Source organism: Pteronotus mesoamericanus, unplaced genomic scaffold (assembly GCF_021234165.1).
Source record: "Pteronotus mesoamericanus isolate MK-2021 breed Mesoamerican mustached bat unplaced genomic scaffold, CSHL_Meso_final scaffold_21, whole genome shotgun sequence".
Classification (NCBI taxonomy): domain Eukaryota; kingdom Metazoa; phylum Chordata; class Mammalia; order Chiroptera; family Mormoopidae; genus Pteronotus; species Pteronotus mesoamericanus.
In genome coordinates, this window is record NW_026555310.1 from 16,069,404 (window position 1) to 16,093,212 (window position 23,809).

A 23,809-nucleotide genomic window follows, 5' to 3' on the forward strand; every position below is an offset into this window, starting at 1 on the left:
GAGGATTCATGAAAAAAATGTAGGCACAGTACTTTATGGATCAGCTATGAACAGTGTTTTACAAGATCATAATTATGCAAATACTGAATACCACTTCAATCAAATATTGTGAGAGAAATATATTTGGAGAATGAGGGGTGAAAAAGAGGGGGTGTGTGTGTGTGTGTGTGTGTGTGTGTGTGTGTGTATTGGTGACCATGTAAGAGAGACTGAGTCCTAGTTTTCTATATTAGGGAGTCAATATAATAAGTCCTAAAATCAAAAATATAACTATGTTATTTTTAAAATACTATGGTTCATACCAGAAACAAGAGAAAAAAAAACGCTTGAGAATGGTTGGTTGCTTCCAGAAATGAGACTTTGGGGTGGGACAGGGGATGGCCATTTCTTGCTGCCAGCCTTGTCATTCCCTTTGACTTTGTTTAGGAGCAATGGGGTCATCCATCAGCGCAGCCCGCAGCAGCCTGGGAGCCCCCAGCCCTCCTCACTGCCAGCGCACCCGCTCCGGGAGAATGGGAGGCAGCAGCGGTTCCCTCACAGAGGAGCGTGGAGTGGCTGCCACTCCCCATTGCCACCAGAACCCAAGAGCAGTGGATTCCCGGTGTCTCCTCGAGCTGTGTGGTCCATGATGAGGTACTGGGCTGGGCTCCTTGACTGTGTGCGTTTTCACTATCCAGCTTCACCCGTGTGAGTTGATAGGACAACTTGAAGTCCTGAGTTGGTTCTTTGTGACCTCCTCCTCTCTCCTTGTTTCTCTGCCTCCCTCTTTCCTCCCCTTCCTCCCTCCCTTCCTCCCTTTCTTTTCCTGTATTAGACCAGATAAGAAAGAAGTAGCTAGAAAAAGCCCGGCTATCCGCTGTTGTTTAGAAGTAGGGGGTGAGGTGTGGATCTGTGAAGACTCAATAAAGAACATTTTCTTGTTTTCCTGGTGGAAGAACCTTGCGTTGGTTTCCTGGGGGAGGAGGGAGAGCTCTCTCTCTGCCTGCTGCCGCTCCTTGCTCTTTGTGTGTGATAAGAATTTATTACAGTGCAAGTATGGGAGAAAGCCCAGGGGATTCTGCCTCTCTGAAATGTTTTGAGGATGCAGGAAAATCTTTAAAGTATGGGATTTTCTTTTGTTTTAAAAATATTTTGACCTAGCCATGAAAATTAGCATAGATTTATCAGAACAGGTGCTCACTAAATTAGGTTGCCTCAAAAATAGCTCAAGCCATGGGCAAGACAGAATTTAATAAAGATGGAAATTCAATTCATACTGTTAGCACTTTATTACTTTAGATTGCTATTCTTATTTTTCTGTTCAGTTCTAGAAAACTCCCTCTTTTTCAGGGTCTTTGTTTCCCATTATTCCCACCTTTTCCTGTATATCCTTTGTATCTTGCTCCATTCATTCATTTATTAAAGATCTATTTTAAATAAAATACCTATTGAGTGACTCTCACGTGCCAGTCACTATTCTACGTACCAGAAGCATCCTGGTGAATAGGGAAAACGAGGACTTTCCTCTTGCGAAACCTCCTTTCTAGTAGGAGAAGACAGAACTGAATAAATAACCAACAGTGAGTGAACAATGTGATGGAGAGTGATGGGGGCCTGGCCAGGACGAATTTGCACTGGTCGTCACAAAAGGCCTCCTGCATCCTCCCGAGTGAGAAGACGAGCTGGCCGTGGACAGATCTGGGCAGGGGGTTCCAGGCTTGGGGTAATGAGCAAGTGGGGATTGGAAAGGCAAGGTCAGGGCATGGGCAAGGCCCGGATAAAGAAGGGCGGTATTAGCTGTGGAAGCAAGTTTTAATTTTATTCTGAGTGGAATGGGGAGACTGTGGAGTTCTGCTTCTTCTTCTTCTTCTTCTTTTTTTTTTATCTTAATGTGGTAAGAAATGATTACATCAACTACTCTGGTTCACCTTGGTCCATAATGCTGCGGAGAAGAATAAAGAAGAGAAAAGGGTTAAGAAGTTTTTTACAGACTAAGGGAGAAAGAAGCGTGTTGGCTGAGGATGATGGAGACTGGAGTGAACAGATGTGGTGGGTTTGGGATATCTTTTGGATACAAATCCACCATGACTAGCTGATGTTTGGGGTAAGGGCAAGGAAGGAAACAAGATTTTGGGGGTTTTGGCTTAAACAGTTGGGTGGACTATCACATCGGTGACTGAGATGGAAAGTCAAAGGGAGAAATAAGTTTTCTGAGGGTTGGGGGTAAGATAAAATCACAGTAATGCATGAAATTCTTTAGAAAGAAAGAGAGATAAACAGTCAAAACACTGAGGAAATCTTGACTTTTATATGGAGGGCCATGGAGGAGAGGAAGATAAACATTTGGGGGAATTATAAATTCTTTTTAAAGAGGCAAAGGAGGAGAAAAGAGAGGAATTAATAGAGAATGGTAGATGTTCAAGGCAGGACCAAACCAGACAAGTATGGCTGTGAATCCCCTGAGGGCAGAGGCTATGTTCATTTTTGCTCACATCCCTCTTTCTAGTTCCCTTCACAGTGGCTAACAGTTGCACAAATATTTGTTAAATGACTCACTTAATGAGATGATGGTAAAAAGCGTTGGAATTAAGCATACATAGTATATATCCGGTAACTTTGGCAATGAAGGAGTGGGTATAAAGGATGGAAGCTGGGGGCGTGAGTTAGGTTTTGTTTTCCTTTTTATTTTAAGTTTGATGGACACGTGTCTATGTGGACAACTTGTAGAGAGTAGAGACGGAAGATGCTGGCGCAGGAAGGAATATGATGAAATATGAATCCCAGTGGTATGCTGGTAAATGTTGAATAACTGGCTTCCAAAGCAAGGGAATCATGACTTGTGTTTGCCAATTTCCATGTGAACAACTCATTGGTAGCTTATTTCAAGCTACAGATGTGACGCCAGTGAATGTGGAGTTGGGGGAGAAGTGCTGTCGCTCACCGTCATGCAGTATTTCCACTGCCTGGTGGACAGTAGGCATAAATAACCTCAGGAGCACAGATAACAGTAAAATGAAGTAAACTAATAGGAAGTGATGAGGTTTGAGTATTTATCACCTTTGTTTTCAAAAAGATTGATTTTAAGTTAATATAATTCGACTTTCAATGATGGCTATATTTAATAACTGGCTTGCAGGGTACCCAAAAATTTAACAGTCATTTCTTGCAAGCCAGTGGCCAGTGTGAGTCAGCTATTACACACCAGTGAAGAAGTTCCTTCAGGAGGAGGAAGGAAATTTTACATCTGTCATTCATCTACTGTATGCCAGGACGTGGGTTAGCATTTCTCATACAGCATCCCATGCAACCATCGTAGTAATGCATTTAAGGTAGAAACTTTAGTTCCCATTACCAGGAAGAAATGGGAGAGGTTAAAATACCTTGTCCACCTTTACATAGTAAGTGTAAAGGTCAGGGTTGGAACTCAAGCTCTGTGACCCCCAACCTGTGCTTTGCTCGTCTGCTGGACTCTAAACTCCATAGTCCCAGGCGACGGCTTAGCTCTGGGGATGAGGCAGTACACCACATCCTCTGGGGATGAGCATGGTATCATTCTCTGGGGAGCTCACCTCCCCGTTGAACTATCAGGGGCAGACAGATTCTTGCAGTCATCCTTGGGTTCACAAATGAGGCACTTCTTGACTTGCTTTGACATATGGTATTGGTGCTAATAAATTTAATTAGATGGCATGCTTTAGTAGGTAATGTTTTGTTCTTTTTCCACCGTGAGCTCCAGGCTATTTTAGGAAAAAAAAAAAAAGATGCCTGGAGAGCAATAAAGATCGTAGCTGGAACTGGGTCAGAGTCTTGCTAAGTTAACGTGTTTGTAGGCGGGAAGGACCAGTATCCCTCATTGGGAAGGAACATTGTCATATATTTTCCCTTTTTGGAGAGAAACCAGGTTATATATTGGAGTATAAATTTAATTGGTATTAAAATTAATTTTGAAAACTATGCTTTTTTTTTGTCAGAAGGTGATCAGGTAAAGCAAATAAAAGTTCAAAGAGGCAATGTTGTCTTAATTCTTAAGATATCCACAGGCAGCAGTTAAATCATGGCTCATTTTCTTACTTGATCCTGGACTAATTGTTTTATCTCTGTGAGCCTCAATTTTCTCACCTCAAGATGGGCGAAGTAATAGTGGTACCTGATGCTCAGATTGGCCATCAGGACTGAAGGCTACAGCACATGTAATAATCTTGTAGATAGGTGCCTGGCACAGAGTGACCATTCAGTGCATAGCAGCCAGCAGCGTCATTGTTGGCAGTTTAGTGTTATGATGGGTATTATTCCTGTGTGGGCTTCTGAACATCAGGGTGCATTGTGAAAACAGTACATCTGCAGTATGCAGGCAGGGCATTGAGTTTGCATGGGATGGGGTTTTTTTGTTGTTGTTTTTTTTTTTTTGGTTGAACTTCAAGACTGTTTGCTAGTATGTATTTGCATTGCATGCATGGCATTAGACTGACAAAACGTTACTTAAATACCATCAGGTAAAATGTTTTCAGAAGTTACCATACACAGGGAATAATCCTAACCCAGGGTAAAATCCTACTGCAAGTCATTTATTTAATTGCCTGTTTTTCAGTGTGACTTAAGTGATTGGCATATAGGTAGAAAATGCAATGAAAAACCTAGGACTTAGGGTGTATGCTCTGGAATTCGATGAAATTTCAGTTGATAGTACCTTTTACTCAGTTACTCCATGTGAAATGAGAAATGCTCTGTATGTAAATATTCCTTCTCCCTACCCTCTTCATTAAATCAAAATCATTCATACAAGTACACACTTCCCTTTTACATTAGAGAACTCAGTGATTTCTACATGAAATCTTACCTTCAGAACTCATGTATATGTAAGTATCTAGAGTCATTTTTCTCATGTATGCTTCATTGATTTAATATTTAAATAACAGTGATCATAATAGGCATAGAAGACAGTTCTTGTCTGAAATTCTTGTTATTTTTCTCTGTTTCCTGCTACCCGATAGGGTATGGCATGAAGTATTCATTCAATATTTACTGAGCACCTACTATGTTCGAGATACCATTTTTGGCAGTGAAATAAACAAAACGTTGCCCTCATGGAACTTAGCTGGATGATGATCATGGCATTTTTACCTAAAATGGTCTCACGTTTGTGAGTGAGACAGTGGTTGTATTTTTCACTTCAGTGGGTATTAATAGTCTTTCTTGTAAACGCCTTGTACGTAGGCATGCAAATCAAGAAACTAAGACAGGTTTAGGACCAGAGAACACTTTGACATGAAAGTGAACTTGTGAGGTAATTAAAATCAGGAGAATTAGGGAGGCATTTAAATATTTTGACTTTGCTGATGGAATAGGTAACTGATATTGTAAGTGCTTTATTTCTATAGACCTCGCATTACACTATTTTTCCTCAAAGCAAGCAGTGCTGTGCAGATTAAACTCCTGAGGTGGGATTTTGAACTTTTATTTCACACATAGGATCCTATGAGTAGGGCAAATGTGTTTCAGATCATTATTAATCACCTTATATCAGCATTGAGAGAAATTAGTGAGCTAGTGAAGTGAGATTTGTAGGTGACAGAAAAAAAATGTGTGGAAAGCCTATATTACTGAGGAATAACTAGGTTGTCTTGCACACCTCCCCCCTCCCCCTGTTTTACACAACTTTTCTGTTGACCGACCTCAGATGTACCATTTTCAGTCTCACTTAGCTGCTGCTTTCAAGAGGCATAGAGTTAATGTAAGTCTATCCAACAATTAAAAGTGAAGTTTGTGAGTTCATATTAATAAATCTCCGGTACTTAAAATTTAATGCAAATGTAAACCTCATTGGTAAATCCATGTTAAGAACACAGACCACCTTAATTAAATTAAAACATTATTTAAAAGAAAATCAGCTCTGTCAGTGAGAATGAGCAGACTTCTTAATTATGAATTGTGTTTATTGGGATACTGTCATTAATGTGACTTTAATGTTCTTTGGTGGGTTCGTTTTACCCAAGCTGGTTTCCCAACTTCCTTTATAGTAGCTTTTTACGAATATAGAGCTTACCAGAAAGGTAGTCCCTTTTGTCGATGGTGAATTTGAGAGTTTTTTATTTCCTCTTACTATTTGCTAACAATTAGCTGAGAGTGATGTTATTACTCCTGAATCAATTTTGGCCCTAAAGAAAAACTGTGAGGTAATTAAAGTCAGGGGACTTAAAGAAGCATGTAAATATTTTGAGTTTCACTGACTAGAGTATGTAGTAGAGCAGGAGTTACCTTGATGGGTTTATCTGAAAGCTTATTGGAATCTGCTTTGGTTCCTGAACTGAACTCAGCACTAAAATGGATCATTTCAATAAAATGTTCCTTGGCTTCTTTCAGAATTTAGCACTGAAAGTTCCCAAATAAATCACATATAAGTAGACAACATCTCTTTTAATTTATGGATGGCAGTTGGTAGGGTTCTTAACGGCTGACAGCCTTGGTTCCTTCTGCTTAGTCTTGATTGCGTATCAGTTCTTGGCACTCTTGGCTCCCCTGTGAATTTTGGTCGGTGGATGATAAGTTCCTTGCTTTCTCAGTGTAGAGCAATCAGGCTCAGGCATCTGCTTTCCAATCGGATGCACATATGTTGAAAGAGAAAACTCAGAATGGAGGCATTTCTGGCTGGCATGCAGTTTTGTCACTGCTACAGTAGCTCCTTAGAAGATCCCAGGCCCATGCTTTCTCATCAGCCTAGCAGTCACCACATGGAACATTGTACCTCTGTCCTGTGTGCTTAGGAGACTGGGGGACTCAAGGCCAGCGAACATTTCTCCCTTCTTTTGCAGAACACAGCTAGGATACCTATGGTGTTGTAGGGAGTTTGCTGCAGATTTCTTTGCTCTTTTAGTTAATGCTACTGTTATACAGATTAATATTTTTTTATTTTTCTCTTTTTTAATATAGCCTGCTGGGAGGTTGTGGATTGATTGTAATAAAAGCACTATTAGTTCATTTTAACATTGTAAACACTCAGGGTATATATAAATAATTCTTGCACAAGAACATTATTCTATGCCAGGCAATAGATCATGGTGGTTTCAGATATATTAGTGGGATTTTCCGTTTGTTGCTTTGCAAATTGTCCAACACACATTTTCATCGGGTACTGTTTTGTAGATTAAATCTTAAAAATGCACATGCTTGAAAAGGATATTTTTTAAAAATTCAAGAAGACTTTGGAGGGACCTTCAGTCCAGTAGAAGGAAAAAAGAATCGTGGAAATGCAAGTGATTTGACAATTCTCTTATAATTCAGAAGCAAGCAGCATGGTCATGATTCTCATCAACAATCAGCATTTTGGGTGCCGCTGTAGCTCCTGTGGAGTGGGCACTTATCAGTGGCCAGGAATCATGTCACAGATTGTTCATACAGCTTACAATTTCAATTCTTGCAAAAACCTATGAGGTGGATGTTTACATAACGCATGGACTCATACAGAATACCTAATTCTGCCCTAATGCTTACCAGGTATATATGCCCTTTGGCAAATTGCTTCCATTTTCTGCATCTCAGTTTCCACATAAGTAGATGGCAAGTAATACTCGTACCTATTCCATGTGGTATTTTGAGGAACAAATGAATTAATGCATGGAAAGAGCTTAATATGGCTTTTAATTGTAGCTTTTTATAAATGGTAGTGCTAGGATTTAGCTTACCCACCGCAATGCTTACTTTATGCGAAAGTCACTGTGGAAGAATTATTGCTTAGAAATCTTTTTATAGCATTCACCTTTTCTTCGCTGTATTTATGAAAGGAAATGGTATAGTCTTGATATGACTTGTTGTGATGCTTAGTTATTTTCTCTCTTCTCCCAAGCTTACAATATTTTAGAGGGAAATGACTATAAATGAAAAACATTCTTATAGCAATGATGAAAAGTTCAGTGTTGTTTAGAAGATAATAGAATGCCTGTGTTAACACTTATTCTGACGTGATGAATACCATCCTCATTTATAAGTTGTTGCAAAAGATATGCTTAGTTTCTGAGAATAAGAGTTGACTTTAATTAAAAAGATTTGATATATTTAGAATTGCTGTTGAATAAAACATCACTTTAATAAACAGATCATTAGTTTGAAAATCAAATAAAACCTTTACCTAATAGTTTTGTCGGTAAATTACCTTATACTCATATCGGAAGATGTGTTTCATGTAGATTTATGAATTTGTAATGCTATTCATATTATCCAAACCATGACCTTTATTACGTTATATGTAATCTAGAAAGTGCATATTGATTTTGAAATCACCCCAGGCAGCAGTCTCCATGAGAAGCCTGGCATTAAAGATTTGCTCTTAATGATTTAACCTCTAAATGTATTGGTAAGGTCTCTAAAAGGGACATAAGCGTGGATTTTTAGGGGATGAAGGCAATTAATATATCGTAATTCAGAGAATTACAAAACAACCAAACCCAAACAGCCAGCCAGAGCTGGGTGGAAGGAATAGTGTTTGTGTCTCATAGTGAGAGCCAGACATGCCCTCTGTACCTAATGAGTAACCAAGACATTTCAGCTTTTGGGTGGTAGAGCTTTTCATTCCTGACAGTTAAGTCTTTATCTTAGATTGCTTTCGTGCTCTGTATTTGGTTCCCTCAAGTAATTTTTCTTAGTGACTGTGAAAGGAATGTGACTTTGTGAAAGGACTTATGACCCATACTACAGTTATGATGAAAAAAGTTTTGATTAAAAAAGGGTGTCTACTTAATTATAAAACTGCACTTTTGGTTTTCATCCAGTCGGTGAGAGACTGCATATATCCTCAATAAAGTATGTTTACCTCTTCTTTACAGCGCATCATTTACAGCTACAATGGGAAGGACAGGTAAATCTTTCATATTAAGTTGAAATTGGGTGTCAGTCTCCAGATATTTTTAGGCAGAAGTAGGAGTGTGATAATAGTTAATGACCAAGAGAACATGATGTCTTGAAAATTACAGCTCTCATCATTGTCCCTCATTGCTGTTTATGAACAATTTGAGCAATGTAATGTTGCCGAGGGTTTTTTTTCGTTTTTTTTTGGAGACCCAAGAGCCAAGAGCTGTTTCCTGGGTTAGGTTGGATATACGGAAACGAGAGACGCATGGGGTAGCGTTAAGGTTAAGGGGCCATGGCCTGATTGGTGGGAAAACTGAATTCTACTTTGATGCGATTTGCTCTATTCCTTGAGCCAGTTATTTTACTTCCCTGGATTTTCTTAAGAGAGACATGATAGGGTGGTCTCCTGTCATTTGATACCCTTCTAAGTTCAATTTTGGTCAAATTCTTATGAAACTGTGCAGTCACTTTTCCTCTTGTTTTTTGATTACTGTAGTCCTTTGGCATGTATGTTGTTTGAAGTTGTGCGGGCTTTGGAAGTTGACCCTAATATGAGAGACCAAAATGAGAGGCTCTTATAGTGACTAAAGAGACTGCACAGGAAATTTTGCTAATGTGCATTTTGTTATTTTCTTTTTCTTTTCCAACCTGGTAAGTAAGTCAAATGTATTGATGGAAAATGGCAATATTTTTTAAAAAAGATTACATTTAACCTTATACATGTTTTGCCTTCAACCATCATAGATATAATTAACACTGTACATTTGCAAACTGATTCCTGTTAGCTCATCAGAAACAGTTTGTTGGTTCATTTGATTAATAAACACATAAAATACTACATACAAATATTTTAGGGATCAGTTCTTGCAAAGAACAAAAACTTTTTAAAACTTATTTAAACAAATTGGCGTACTTATTAAAAGGAGACGCTAGACTCTAACAGCACCCCGTCCTGAGTTTTGAGCCTGGTTTTGGGGAAACTGGCAATGTCAGAACATTTATTATTTTGCCTCTTTGGGACTTCATGTACACTTTTAAAAACATCTGTATTGTTTTCCATTTTTCCCTTTTTAAAGAGTGGCTTTTCTTACTTTGATGAATAAAGATCTACCTGCACTTTCGTTTCAAATCTCTGTATGAGAGGGACTATGTCCTGACTCCAGATTCTCGAAAAGAGAGACTGATTGACCCAGCACAGATTAGCTTACATCCTGGTGGGGAAGTCATACAATGACAGATGTATGTCGGCTGACTTAAGGGATGCACAGGATAGGATATTTCAAGTTTGGCTCAAGTGGAGTCTTAATAGATGAGATAATGAGCTGAAGAAAGGTAGGGCTGTCTTCCCAGGCAGAAAGCACAGCAGGAGGGAGGGCACAGAGGAATGCACCCACAAAATGCGCGGTGTGTTTGTCCAACTAGAAGCAGCTCAGGATATGAGTAGTGGGAGACAAGGCTGGGAAGGCACGCAGGAGCCCTGCCACAGAGAGACATGGGAGAGGTACTGAGGGACTTTGGTTCCCACCATGCAGTGTCATGCTTGTCTTGGTTTTAGGAGAATCTGATCATAAACCCAGATGAAGCATATTATCTAAGTGTGAAGATTTAAAAAAAATCAATCCATTTAATATTAATAATTATATTTTTGAGACTGAAAAAACAGTAGTTCCAAGGTTGTTCCCATAATTAATCCTGCATATGTCTGACTGCTCAGTATTTTCTCTGTTTTTTAAGATTGTGTCTTATATAAAATTTTCCTTACACATTTTTTGTCATTTTAGAATCCTCATATTTTAAAAATGTTAGCAGGAGCCTTTAGAATGCATTTCCCCGTAATAGTAAAAAGCTATGCTATTTACCCATACCTGTTAATAGATTTAAGCCTTTTCAATTTATGAATTTCTTTCAAAGAACTGAAATTAATGGAAACTTCATAGAAGTGATAATCCCTTCCTATTAGGCATTCGGTATGCTAATACATCATATGTGTATTCTTATGTGTATTGTGTCCAAGTGGCTGTTATATTTTGTATTGGTGCATATAATTGCTTTTCTACTTGGCAAAGAAAATGAGCAGATGTAAAATAAATATCTTTTTCTGGCATGATCAATTGGAAGCTCTGCAATCTAATGTTGACTGAGTTTTTATAAGTGATGCAGCAAGTGCTGTCCAACGTTAGACTGCAGCTATTAACTGCTCAGCATTCACGTGGGGCAAGATAAATTATGACCAAGCCTGTATATCAGAATCGTAGAGTTAGAGCTTGATCCTAAGAAACAGAGTTTAGTTTTCACAGAAGGAAAATGGTATGTTGACTTGAAGGCCTCTATTGATGCAATTTTCCACAAAAGTGATTTTAGGATTTTTTCCTTGTTAAACTTTAACAGTGAAGGAGCATTGAATACCCAGTGGTTGGTTCATGGATCCTGGAGTCACACAAAGTGGATTTAAGTCCCAGATTTCCCATCTGGTAGCAGTGTAAACTTGGATTAAGCAATTACCTTATCTATACAATAGGAATAATTAGTAATACTTATTATAAATGGCATGAGGTTTGTAGAGTTTAGCTTAGGGCCCAGTACACCCAATTGTGCTTATTATTGTGCACTAACTAATCTGAAGATGTCCAGTGTTCGTGCAGTTGGCCATGGGGGAGATAAGCTGTCTGCCTCATACATCTGTGGTGGTACTTTTCAATGTCTTGAGAATTTGGCTTAATTATTTATTACCTCTTTCCCAGTGGGAGGGAAAAGCGAGCCAATATGAAATGCCTATTACAAACCAGGAGATAGACAGGGATCAGCTCATTTCACAGTCCCCATGTCCCTGGGAAGTGAGTCTTCTCACCACATTGCCACATGGGAAAGGCGAGGTTCAGGGAGGCTGCATAATTTTCACCGCATTACATAACTAGAAAGTGAAAGATCTAGGGTTTGAACCTCCATCCATTTGACTTTGCTATATAGGCTTCACCAGGCTGTCAAGGGTTAAGCCCTTTACAGGGCTGTGACAGTAGCAGAAGTATCCTGAGAGCATTAATCTGTTCCTCTTTCTTCTGCATTTCCCAAGCCCAAGCGGCTTTACCCCATTTACAGCTCTGATAACTCTGCTTGGCCAGTGACTCTGTCTGTCACCATCACACGAACAGGGATTTCTCTTCGAGCACTCAGCTCAGCCCTTTTTAGAAGGACATTCTTCACCTTAAAGCAAAATGCTGGGGGTTGCAGGGAGAGTGTCACATTTCATCTGTGAGCAGTCATTAAATACTATTTTTCAAAAGTTTTCTGAAGTAACAGTGAGCTAGCCTTTTAGTGATAGATGTACTCCTAGAGTATCGTGTCTGCTGAATTTTATGTTGGATGGTTGTGTTGCTCTTCTCTGAAACTTCTTTATGTGGTGTTTCTGAAAGATGGAGTGTGCGCCTGTGTGTGTGTGTGTGTGTGTGTGTGTGTGTGTGTGTAGGTAGTATTGCTTTGTGGACTTTTTAAAGTTAATATATATCTGGGAAAGCGTTCACTGTGGGCATGTCAAAGCAATGATTCATTGTGGTCATTGCGGTACGCTTTAAGTCATTAGTTTTTTTAACTTTTTTTTTTTGAAGAGAAATTTTATGTTCACAGCAAAGTTGAGAGGAAGGTACAGAGATTCCCCATATAACTGTTACCCCAACACATTATCAACATCACTCACCAGAATGGTACATTTGTTAGCAAGGATGAGCCCACATTGACACATCATATCTCCTACAGTTCATAGTTTATATCAGGTTTATTCTTGGTGTTGTATATTCTAAGGTTTGGACCAATGCATAATGCCATATATTCATCATTGTAATATCATGCTGGGTATTTTCACTGCCCTGATAATCTTCTGTGTTCTGCCTATTTATCATCCTTCTCCTCAGCCCCTGACAATTAGTCATCTTCTACTTCTTTCACAGTTTTAACTTTTCATATAGTTTTGCCTATTTGCACAGAATCTCATATAGTTGGGATCTTCCAGTATGTAGCCTTGTCAGATTGGCTTCTTTCACTTAGTAATAAGCACTAAATTTACTCTCAGCTTTTTCATGTCTTGATAGCTCATTTCTTTTTAGCGCTGAATAATATTTCATTGTCTGGCTAGTCTACAGTTTATTTATCCATTCACTTACTGAAGGACATTTTGATTGCCTCCAAGTTTTGCAATTATGAATAAAGCTGCTAGAAATACCTGTGTGCAGGTTTTTGTGTGGTCATATGTTTTTAACCCCTTTGGATAAATACCAAGGAGTGCAGCTGCTGTATCATATGTTGAGTATGTTTAGTTTTATAAAAAATAGCCAAACTGTATTCTAAAGTGGTTGTAACATTTTGTATTTCCACCAGCAATGAATGAGAGTTCCTGTTTGTTCCCCATCATCCCAGTATTTGGTGGTGTTGGTGTTTTTATTTTGGCCTTTCTAATAGGTATGTAGTGATATCTACTTGTAGTGTTTTCATTTCCCTGATAACATATGATGTGGAGGATCTTTTCAGATGCTTATTTGCCATCTGCGTATCTTCTTCGGTGAGGTATCTGCTAAAGTCTTTGGTCCAATTTTATTCACATTGTTTGTTTTCTTTTTTAAAAAAAATGATTTTATTTATTTATTTCTAGAGAGAAGGGAAGGGAGAAGGGGGAGAGGGAGAGAAACATCATTGTGTGGTTGCCTCTTGCACACTCCCAACTGGGGACCTAGCGCATAACCCAGGCATGTGCCCTGACTGGGAATTGAACTGGCAACCCTTTTGTTTGCAGGCTAGCACTCAATCCACTGAGCCACACCAGCCAGGTCACATTGTTTGTTTTCTTATTATTGAGTTTTAAGAGTTCTTTGTTTATTGTTGATAATAGTTTTCTGTCAGATGTGTCTTTGCAAATATTTTCTCTCAGTCTATGGCTTGTCTTCTCATTTTCTTGATATTATCTTTCACAGGGCAGAGTTTTTAGTTTTAAGTCCAATTTATGAATTATTTCTTTGATGGGTCATGTGCTTGATGTTTTACCTAAAAAGTCGTGGCTATACCCAAGATCATTGAAGTGTGTTGGTTTTTTTTATGTTATCTTCTAGGATTGCTTTAGTTTTGTGTTTTATATTTAAGCCTGTGATCTTAAATATAAGATCACTTTGAGATAATTTTTGTGTATGGTATAAGACCGGTGTCTAGAATAATTGATTTTTGCACTTGGATATCCAGTTGATAAAACAGCATTTGCTGAAAGACTGTCTTTGCTTCACTGTATTACTGTTGCTCTTGTATCAAAGAACAGTAGTAAGTCTTGAAGGTAAATAGTGTAAGCTCCTTAATTTTATTCTTTTCCTTAAATATTTTGTTGTCTATTCTGGATCTTTTGCCTCTCTGTATAAGCTATAGAATCAGTTTCTGCATTCAATATCCATAAAATAACTTGCTTGGATTGGTTTGGGTTGAATCTACAGATTAGGTTGGAAAGAATTTACATCTTGATAATGTTGTCTTCCTGTGTGTGAACATGGAATATCTCTCCATTTATTTAGTTCTGCTTTGGTTTTGCTCATCAGAGTTTTGTAGTTTTCTTCATATAGATCTTGCACATATTTTGTTAGATTTGTACCAAAATATTTCATTTTTGGGGTCCTAATGTAAATTGTATTGTTTTTCATTTAAAATTCTACTTGTTTATTGCTGGATTAAAAAAGCAATTGACCTTTGTATATTAACCTAGTATCCTGCAACCTTGCTGTTATTGTTTATTTGTTACAGGAGATTTTGTTGTTTTTGTTGGTGGTGTTGTTGATTACTTTGGATTTTCTACATCGACAATCATGTCATCTATTTTCCATGCCAGTAATTTTATTTTTTTGGAGAGATAATTCAAGTAAGCAAAAGTCTGCTTTTCTTTTTCCCAGTTTTTAGGACTGAGAAATTTAAAGTATTCAGTATAAAAATAATATAACAAACACTCTTATTACATTTGGTCATATTTATTTTGTCTTTTTTAAAAAATTTCCCTAAGGAGTGAAACTGTGTGTGTGTGTGTGTGTGTGTGTGTGTGTGTGTGTAGCAAAGTCTACTTTAACATTGCCACTTGTGGCATTTTCTTTACTGTCTCTCAGGGGCAGTGACTATACTAGTATTTGTATATATGGACTATTTTCTGTTACCATATCTGTGTCACCTAATTATGCTTCAGCTTCTGGTTATACTCATCATACAGTCAATTTCCTCATATAGTATCTTTGGATCTGGAATAACCCAGAGAGATCTAATCGGGGAAAGCCCTGAATTACATGAGGCTGACTAGGGATTTGTGCTCTTTAGACCTGCTTTCTTGTCACCTGGAACAACATCTACTGTACAGTGGATGCTCAGACTGGCATCAATGGGCATGGCTCTTAAGCTCCCCTGGATCCTGAGACCCTCCTGATTCCCCTGGTCTGTCTGAGCTAACAGTGACTCTTAGCAATACTTGCCTCACCCTTTTAGGCTTTGAGTTACAAGAGCAGTCTACTTTCTCCCATACCCACTGACTTTTATACTAGAGTGTTTATGAAATGTCATCACTTCAAGAAATGTAATTTCACAAATATTTATTATGATGGAGGCATATTAAACACGGCTTGCCTCCTTGCACAACCACCACAAAAATTACAACTAAACTACAAAACAACTATCACCCAGAATTCTTATAATATTGAGCTATATGGAAGTCCAACAACCAAGGAATTAAAGAAGTCACATTCATCCAAATGGGTAGGAGGGGCAGAGGCACAGAAACGCAGAGACATGGGAGGTCCCACACCCACATGTGGTAAATAAAAATCAGGATGGATACCTCAGGAGTAAGGGATCCCAGCCCCATACCAGACCACCCAGCCCAGGGTTCCAGTGTCAGAAAGATAAATTCCCATTAACTTCTGGCTGTAAAAACCAATGGGGGTTGGGGTAGTAGAAGAAACTGTGGGATTCTTTGGTGTTTCCTTTTAAAGGGCCAAAAATGGACTTAGGATTTAACCAGACTCATTCCGTCTGGGCTCCAGCACTGAGGCAGCAGCTGGAAGGGCACCAGTTGTATATGGTGAGAAACTGAAGTGTCTGGCATCACAACCAGTGCTGAGGAATAGCTTCTTCCCAGACAAAACTCCAGAGGCCAGGAAGCAGCCATTGCACCTTTTCTGAGCCCTCCACAGAGCCACACAAAGCCACAGGGTGATGACCCCATATCTGAGACTCTGTCAACCTGGATCTCACGGGTTGCCCTGCCCTGGTGATTACCTAAGGCTGTGTCCCATTGAAGTTATGAGTGTGCTTTTCTACAGTAGGCCACAATACTAATCTAAGATAAGAAGTCAAAGCAGACTGTACCTAGTACATAGAAATACACACAGGGAGGCTGCCAAAACGAACAGACAAAGAAACATGACCCAAATGAAAGAACAGAACAATCCAGAAAAAGAACTAAACAAAATGGAGATAAGCAATCTATCAGATGCAGGGTTCAAAACACTGGTTATTAGGATGCTGAAGGAACTCATTGGGTACTTCAATAGCATAAAAAATCCCCAGACAGAAATAAAGATTACACTAAGTGAAATAAAAAAAAATTACAGGGAATTAACAGTGGAATGGGTGAAGTTGAGAATCAAATCAATGATTTGGAACATAAGGAATAAAAAACATTTAATCATAACAGCAAGAAAAAAGAATCCAAAAAAAATGAAGATAGTATAAGGAGCCTCTGGGACTACTTTGAACGTACCAACATTTGAATCATAAGGGTGCCAGAAGGAGAAGAGGAAGAGCAAGAAATTGAAAATTTATCTGAAAAAATAATGAAAGAAAACGTCCCTAATTTGGTGAAAGAAGTAGACATACAAGTCCAGGAAGCACAGAGAGTCCCAAAAAAGATGGACCCAAAGAGAACCACACCAAAACACTTCACAATTAAAATGCCAAAGGTTAAAGATAAAGAAAGAATATTAAAAGCAGCAAAAGAAAAGCAGAGAGTTACCTACAAAAGAGTCCCCATAAGACTGTCAGTTGACTTCTCAAAAGAAACTTTGCAGGCTAGAAGAAACTGGCAAGAAGGATTGAAAGTGATGAAAAGCAAGGACCTACAACATAGATTATTCTATCCAGCAAATTGAAGGGCAGATAAAGTGCTTCCCAGACAAGGTAAAGCTAAAGGAGTTCATTATCACCAACCCATTATTATATGAAATGTTAAAGGGACTTAAGAAAAAGAAGATCAAAACTATGAACATTAGAATGGCAATAAATTCACAACTATCGGCAATTGAATCTAGACACCACACTACAAAGCAAGCAGAACAGGAACATAATCATAGATATGGAGATCATTTGGAGGGTTATCAGTTGGTAAGGGGGAGAATGGGGGAAAAGATGAAGGGATTAAGAAGTACAAATTGGCAGGTACCAAATAGATGGGGGACGTTAAGTATAGGAAATAAGTAACCAAAGAACTTTATATGCATGACCCATGGACATAAACGAAGGCGGGGGGCGGGGGTCGCTGGAGATGACAGAGGATACCAGGTGGAGGGGGCAAAGGGGAAAAATGGCACAACTGTAATAGCATACTCAATAAAATATATTAAACAAAACACTTGCCAAATGATGAGGTAATCATTCTCTCTCTGAATATAATACTGAAATCCAATAACTGATCCTCCAGAGAATATTGAATATAACTAATAATAATAACTAATATTTATCGAGTAAAACAGTTTTAAGAGCTTCACATATACTAACTCACTTGATCATCATATGAACCCTACAGTTAGGTGCCATTATTATCCACATTTTGCCAATGCAATAATGGAGACCGAGGGAGAATAAGAAACTTGCTCTGTATAAGGCAACTAGTAAGTGGAGAACCTGGAAATGACACCTCTGCAGCCTGGCTCCTGAGTCTTTGCTCTTAAAACCAGCTCACTATCTATTTCTTCCACAGAGAGAAAGCTGGTTATTGTGAGAAGTCTCACAGCTTCAAAATGTAGTCAGGTTGTTAGTTGCAGGATGGTTCCCCTCTGCAGAACAGTGGGGGTGATGTGCCTTCACGAGGGGCCGGTCTCTGAGTTGGCCTTGGTATTTCTTCCCTCATGCCCTTTTCCTCTGCTCACCCAGTCCAGTCTCAGCTTCGCTCTGGGGTTTAATGAGAACACGGTGGAGGTAGGATTAATTGTTTAACTATTTCACTAGTGGGTATTTTTAACTAGTCTGGGATAGGCTAATTCTTATGACAGAAGTGAAATATTGTTGAGAAGCAGAACTCATGAAAACAGATCTACCAAATCATCGTCTCACTATGTTTGCACAGAGTTGAGTAGCCCTGGCGGTCCCAGGTCACCCCCTTAGTCACCACACGGTGTAACATACGGCAACAGCTGTCTCGAGGCAGAAAGGTTCATCCCCCCTACAAATAATCTACTGCCATGGTGTAAAAAAGCAAAAGAAGAAAATAAAAACTCCAAATAACTAATTTCTGAAATTAAAGTAAAATTACATTATTGAATAAATGAGCTTTGTGAAAAATTGCTAGTGGCAGTTTGATATGAAAAGCATGGGAAATACTGTATATGCTTAAAATCTTTTGCTCAGATATTTCCATAATGTGATTAGATATTTCCTCTTTGGTTTGTAGAACTGTCAAGACAGCTTACAATCCCCTGGCTTATTGGCACAAGCACCTATCTGTTGCTGAGGCAGTCAAAAGGAAGGGCATGCCAAATGCAAAAAAAAAAAAAAAAAAAAAAAGCAAGGACAAGTACTGATAGCCTGGGAAGGGGTCAGAGTTTCATTTGTATGAAAAAGCCTTGTGTCTCCTGGAACCCACTTGACAAATCAGAGCATGTCAGTTATTTTTTAAGTTAGAAAAGGCATGTGGCCTTATTATATTCAGGCAAACTCAACAGGGTGCTCAGAAAAATAAATCATCCCTGTTGATATCACAGTTGAACTTGCCTGAAGTTTCAGAGGCATGTGAAAATGTAAGAAGACAAAAGGCAGCACTGGATTAGGAAAAAAAATGAATCATAGTTTAAATAGATACCTTTTGTCTGCTCAGTGAGAAAGCTGATGTACCAATATGTATTTTAGGGTACATTAATTTTCTGGGTTGAGTGAAAGAGAACAGGGGATCATTGTATTATGAAAAGGTATGAAGACTCCAGCAATTAATGTCAGAAGCAAGTTATTTTCCCCAGTAAAGTGTTGGATATATGTTTTCCAAGAAAATTAAGTAAACAGCTTCACATACATTAATGTTCTGTGGAAACTGCAATGAAAAAATATGGCCTTGGGTTATCAAAACAGAAGTGGGAAACCTCCCAAGAAAAACAATAGAGTGAGCAGAGCAATATTGAAACAGGTGAAGAAAAGAACATGATGTGTTTGCTGAGTAATGAAAAATTATTGAAAGCACAGACTGAGGGAACAGACTGATAAGGAGTGAATAGAGAAGCAGCTCATAAGAAATTCAAGCTCACACGAAGGCAGAAAGCCAACCTGATTGCAAATTTTGTCAGCTTGCAGCTAGGAGAGGGAAAAGGAAGAATGTACTCAGAAGATGAATTTTTTAAAAAAATCAAAATGTGTTAATTCTGGAAGAAAAAGAGACAGCAGCATGGTAACAGCTGGGACTGTAGTTTTAACTCTTGAGACCTCCTTATAACATCAAAATGGCTGTTAGTTTTTGGCATTAGGAGTAAAAAAATACGATAAGTAAACAAATTATTAAGGGATATTAGGGATTTCCCTTTGATTATGACTTTTATGTCAACCAAAGACATTCTCACAAGTGACTCAGTGAGCTCAGGTTGGCCCTTGGCCTGGGAAAGCTGACACCAGTCAATGTAGTTCCCTTTCAGGTGACTTCTCAGGTTCAGGTTCTGAGAAGGTGGAGGGAGAGGTAGGTAGTGTTGGAGTCAGACTGCCTTGTTCGGATGCATCTCTCTGTCCCCCATGTTATCTGTGACTTGGAAGCCTTAGTTTCATCTCTGATATGTGAAAAACAAAAAGCATGTACCTCACAGAGTTGTTTTCAGGGCTAAGTAGATAATAATCAGTGCTTAGCATTCTGTTTTACATGGTGTGCTCCTTGCTTTTTCTTTAAGTATCTCACTTAAGCCCCATAAAAACATACCCACATTAGTTTTATTATTTCCATATTTTACATTTGAGGCAATTGAGCTCAGATAAAATAGCTTAAGAGTGAGACATGTAATCAGCAGTTGAATTTAGGTTTTTCTTGACCCACGTCCATGCTTGCTGTACTGCGAAGCTTAGCATCTTTGAGAGCAGACACCAGAGCGTTATTGGGAAGCTATGACTGAGTGCAGAGGTAGGAGCTTGGTTGCAGAGGCCCGTGGGTATAGTGGAATGATGTGGCTGGCTGAGAAGCTAGTTCAATACGTGTAATGGGATTGACTTTAAGTTGCATTGAGAAGGCTGCATAAAAGGTTCTGAGGAGAGTGGCCTCCCCCTGTGGTCAGGAAGTTGAGAGTCATTTGTCAGGTGAATGGATCTTCACGTCACTCTATACCAAGACCCCTTTGGTGGTGACAGAACAAAGCCCAGATGCCTCAAGGTGAGTAATACTAGAAACAAACTAAAAAAAATATTTTAATCCCTTGATATGTGCTACACACTGGTAGTTTATTATTTATTGCTTAGGGAATCTCTTTGAGATGTGTACTGTTATTACCAACATTTTATGGATGTGGAAACCCAAGGTGGCAGGAAGCAGAACTGAGGTTAGAGAACAAGATCTGTCTGGCCTCATAGGCAATCTCTGACCCTTCCATGGTGCCTTGCTCTTGGCATCCATAGCTTCCTTGGCTTCAGGCCCATCTGTTTATCTTCATCTCCCAATGCTTTCCTACTGTATAGGTTTACTGCAGTGAAACGGCTCTCCTCGCTTCTGTTAAAACACACCTTGTCCTACTGGTTTCCATCATTTTTCTGTTTTGTCATTTACCTTTATAACTTTCTTTTTCCACTCATTTAATAATTTATTTTCTGCTTTGATACACTTTTCCTGAGCATGTAGCCTTGTCTGCTTGTCTCTATCCCAAGGCCCATGGCCCTTGGTATTGCTTTGCTGATTTTACAATAAGCACTTGCTACCATGTATTTGTAACTTTATTGTGTGTGCCCTTTTCGAAAAGATTTTAAAGCCTTTGTGGTGTGAGTTTTCTTTTTTAATCCCAACAATGTTTAATACCATATTCTACACAATATTTTCTAATAACTAATTCCAGGATAAAAGATATTCTGGAAAAAGGAATGAACAAAAGAAAATAGTAGCCAAGAAAAACAATGTAGTAATGGAAGGAATATACTGGAACCACATGGGAATTGATATTCAGTTTAGAAGAATTAGGTAAATGTGTGCCAGAAATCTTCAAATGTATATGAAAAAGCAGAAACTAAAGTGATTGGAAAAATATATGTATAGTCATATAGCAGCATTCCATTTTTTTTCCTTTTTATATTTTAATGGATTCAAAGCATGAACACTTTTATATTAATAATATTTGGTTATCTTTTTTTCAAGTAAATATGAGGAGAAAATAAAATTGATATTAGATTCAGAGATTTTTCTCTATTTTTTTATATAGCATTCCATTTTTTTTCCTTTTTATATTTTAATGGATTCAAAGCATGAACACTTTTATATTAATAATATTTGGTTATCCTTTTTTCTAGTAAATATGAGGAGAAAATAAAATTGATATTAGATTCAGAGATTTTTCTCTATTTTTTTATATAGCATTCCATTTTTTTCCTTTTTATATTTTAATGGATTCAAAGCATGAACACTTTTATATTAATAATATTTGGTTATCTTTTTTTCAAGTAAATATGAGGAGAAAATAAAATTGATATTAGATTTTATAGTCATATAGCAGCATTCCATTTTTTTCCTTTTTATATTTTAATGGATTCAAAGCATGAACACTTTTATATTAATAATATTTGGTTATCTTTTTTTCAAGTAAATATGAGGAGAAAATAAAATTGATATTAGATTCAGAGATTTTTCTCTTATTTTTTTTTTTACGGTATTTGCTTTAAAAGGAGCAGATGGTTTCTAAATGGCTTTTTCCTTTCTTTTTCTTATTATTTTTGTTCCAAGAACATAAACTTCACTCTCCACTGTGTTGCCATTATATTGTTTAAAAATCTACTTTGCTGGACTTTTAAGCTATTAATCAGCCCATTTCTTGAATGAGTTAAGTTATCTTTTAAAAACTTGCCCTGGCTGGTGTGGCTCAGTGGATTGAGTGCTGGCCTGTGAACCAAAGGGTCACTGGTTCGATTCCCAGTCAGGGTACATGCCTGGGTTGTGGGCTAGATCCCCAGTAGGATGTGCTCAAGAGGCAACTACATGCTGGCGTTTCCCTCCCTCTCTTTTTCCCTTCCCCTCTCTCTGAAAAATAAATACAATCTTTATTTTAAAAAAAAACTCAAGTTCCTAGTCAGAAAACAGATTTTCATTAATTTGACTCTACTACTCACTAGTTATATGTTCCTCCAAATTCTCGTTATGACCTTCCTCAAGAATATGTAGGATCCATTACTGTTGCATTGAGTGTTAAATAGAGATGGTCCTTGCAGGAGGACCTGTTCTTACTGTATAAATCTCCTTCGTAAAGCAGGATTGAAAAACTCATGCTTAATACTAACAGATTCTAACAAAAAACACCAAGAAATTGAGAGCTCTCCCCCTGTTTTGAACAACTACTAAGTGGAATTTCACATTGTGATCCTTCTCCTTAGTACTGATGACAAATGAATCAGTAATAAGTTGACCTTTAAGACTTTGGAATCTAAGAACCATTATCACAGATTTGCGTCTTTATTCAAACTGGGGAAAGCTGAAGAAAGGGCAGGGGAAAACCTTTGTTAGCACCAGGAAGTAATTGTATGGTTTCAGTGCACATACCTGCCACCCTCCTGTGCAGGTGGCAGTGCTGTCACCGTCTGGCTGTCTCTGCTTGCTTGCAAGTCTGTCTGACGCAGAAGGAAGAGTGGGAGAAAAGAATCCAGAGCATCTCTCAATCTCTAAGGCATGGGTATTCACTTGATGAAACTTTCAAGTAGATGTGGAAAGATGATTTTGCGAAGCCTCAAGCTCAGAATTTTAATGACACATACTACTAATAAGATATTTAGCTTAATCCATTTGCTTCCTACAAAATGTGGCTGTTTTCCATGAAATCCCTGTTTGTTTTCTTTAAAAAAAACACCAGCCAGGATATTTGTGGGGGACCGCTTTCTTAGGGTTGATGGGAGTTATGAATCCTGCATACTATGGTTTGATCTGATGGGAAAGCTGCAAAACTCACCTTCCTGTGCTCATTTTAAAAAATCTCACTTTCTCAGATAAAATCTTTTCAAAGTCTTTGATTATATTTGATGAAAACAAGTAGATTCGGATTCAAATCCATATAGTGTTGGTTCCAGCCGTGCCCTTCCACAGGCTCCGATTCACTTGCGTGCCTTGTTCCCACCCTCCCCTCGTCCTGTTGCATGTTCACTTGCTCTGTCTGACCAGCGGGCTCTTGGTGTGCCCTTTTGATACAGGACTGAGGAAAAGTTTTAATGAAAAGAGGAAATTACATTTCTCCATTTAGAAGAGTGTCTGCTGTGTGCCAGACACAGTGTCAGGTCCAGAATGTCAGTTCCACAAGGGCGGGCGTTTTGTCCTTTTTCTTTTACTTTTGTATCTTCCACAACCGGCCTAGTATTCGGCATTGTTGACATGCAGGGATATTTATGGAGTGAATGGAGGCAGACCTGGTATATTGGTGAAAGTCACACCGGCAAAGAGATGGCACAATCAATTTAGGATCACAGGATGAGGGTTATTTGCAAAACGACTGTTGACACAAGTGATGGCAGTAACCGCAGAGGAGCTATGACCCCCCTGAACCTTGGAAGAAAGAATAATTACAGGGAA

At 38.4% G+C, this 23,809-nt stretch overlaps 1 protein-coding gene across 2 annotated transcripts in view; it reads left to right on the forward strand.

The window, feature by feature from the left end:
• TMTC1 (transmembrane O-mannosyltransferase targeting cadherins 1) overlaps positions 1-23,809 on the forward strand; it is a 239,540-nt gene that overhangs the window by 35,395 nt on the left and 180,336 nt on the right. For both annotated transcript variants that reach the window (XM_054591287.1, XM_054591288.1), the window contains one exon: positions 427-633. In XM_054591287.1, coding sequence (XP_054447262.1) covers positions 427-633 — 207 coding nt within the window. The remainder of the gene's footprint in view (positions 1-426; positions 634-23,809) is intronic.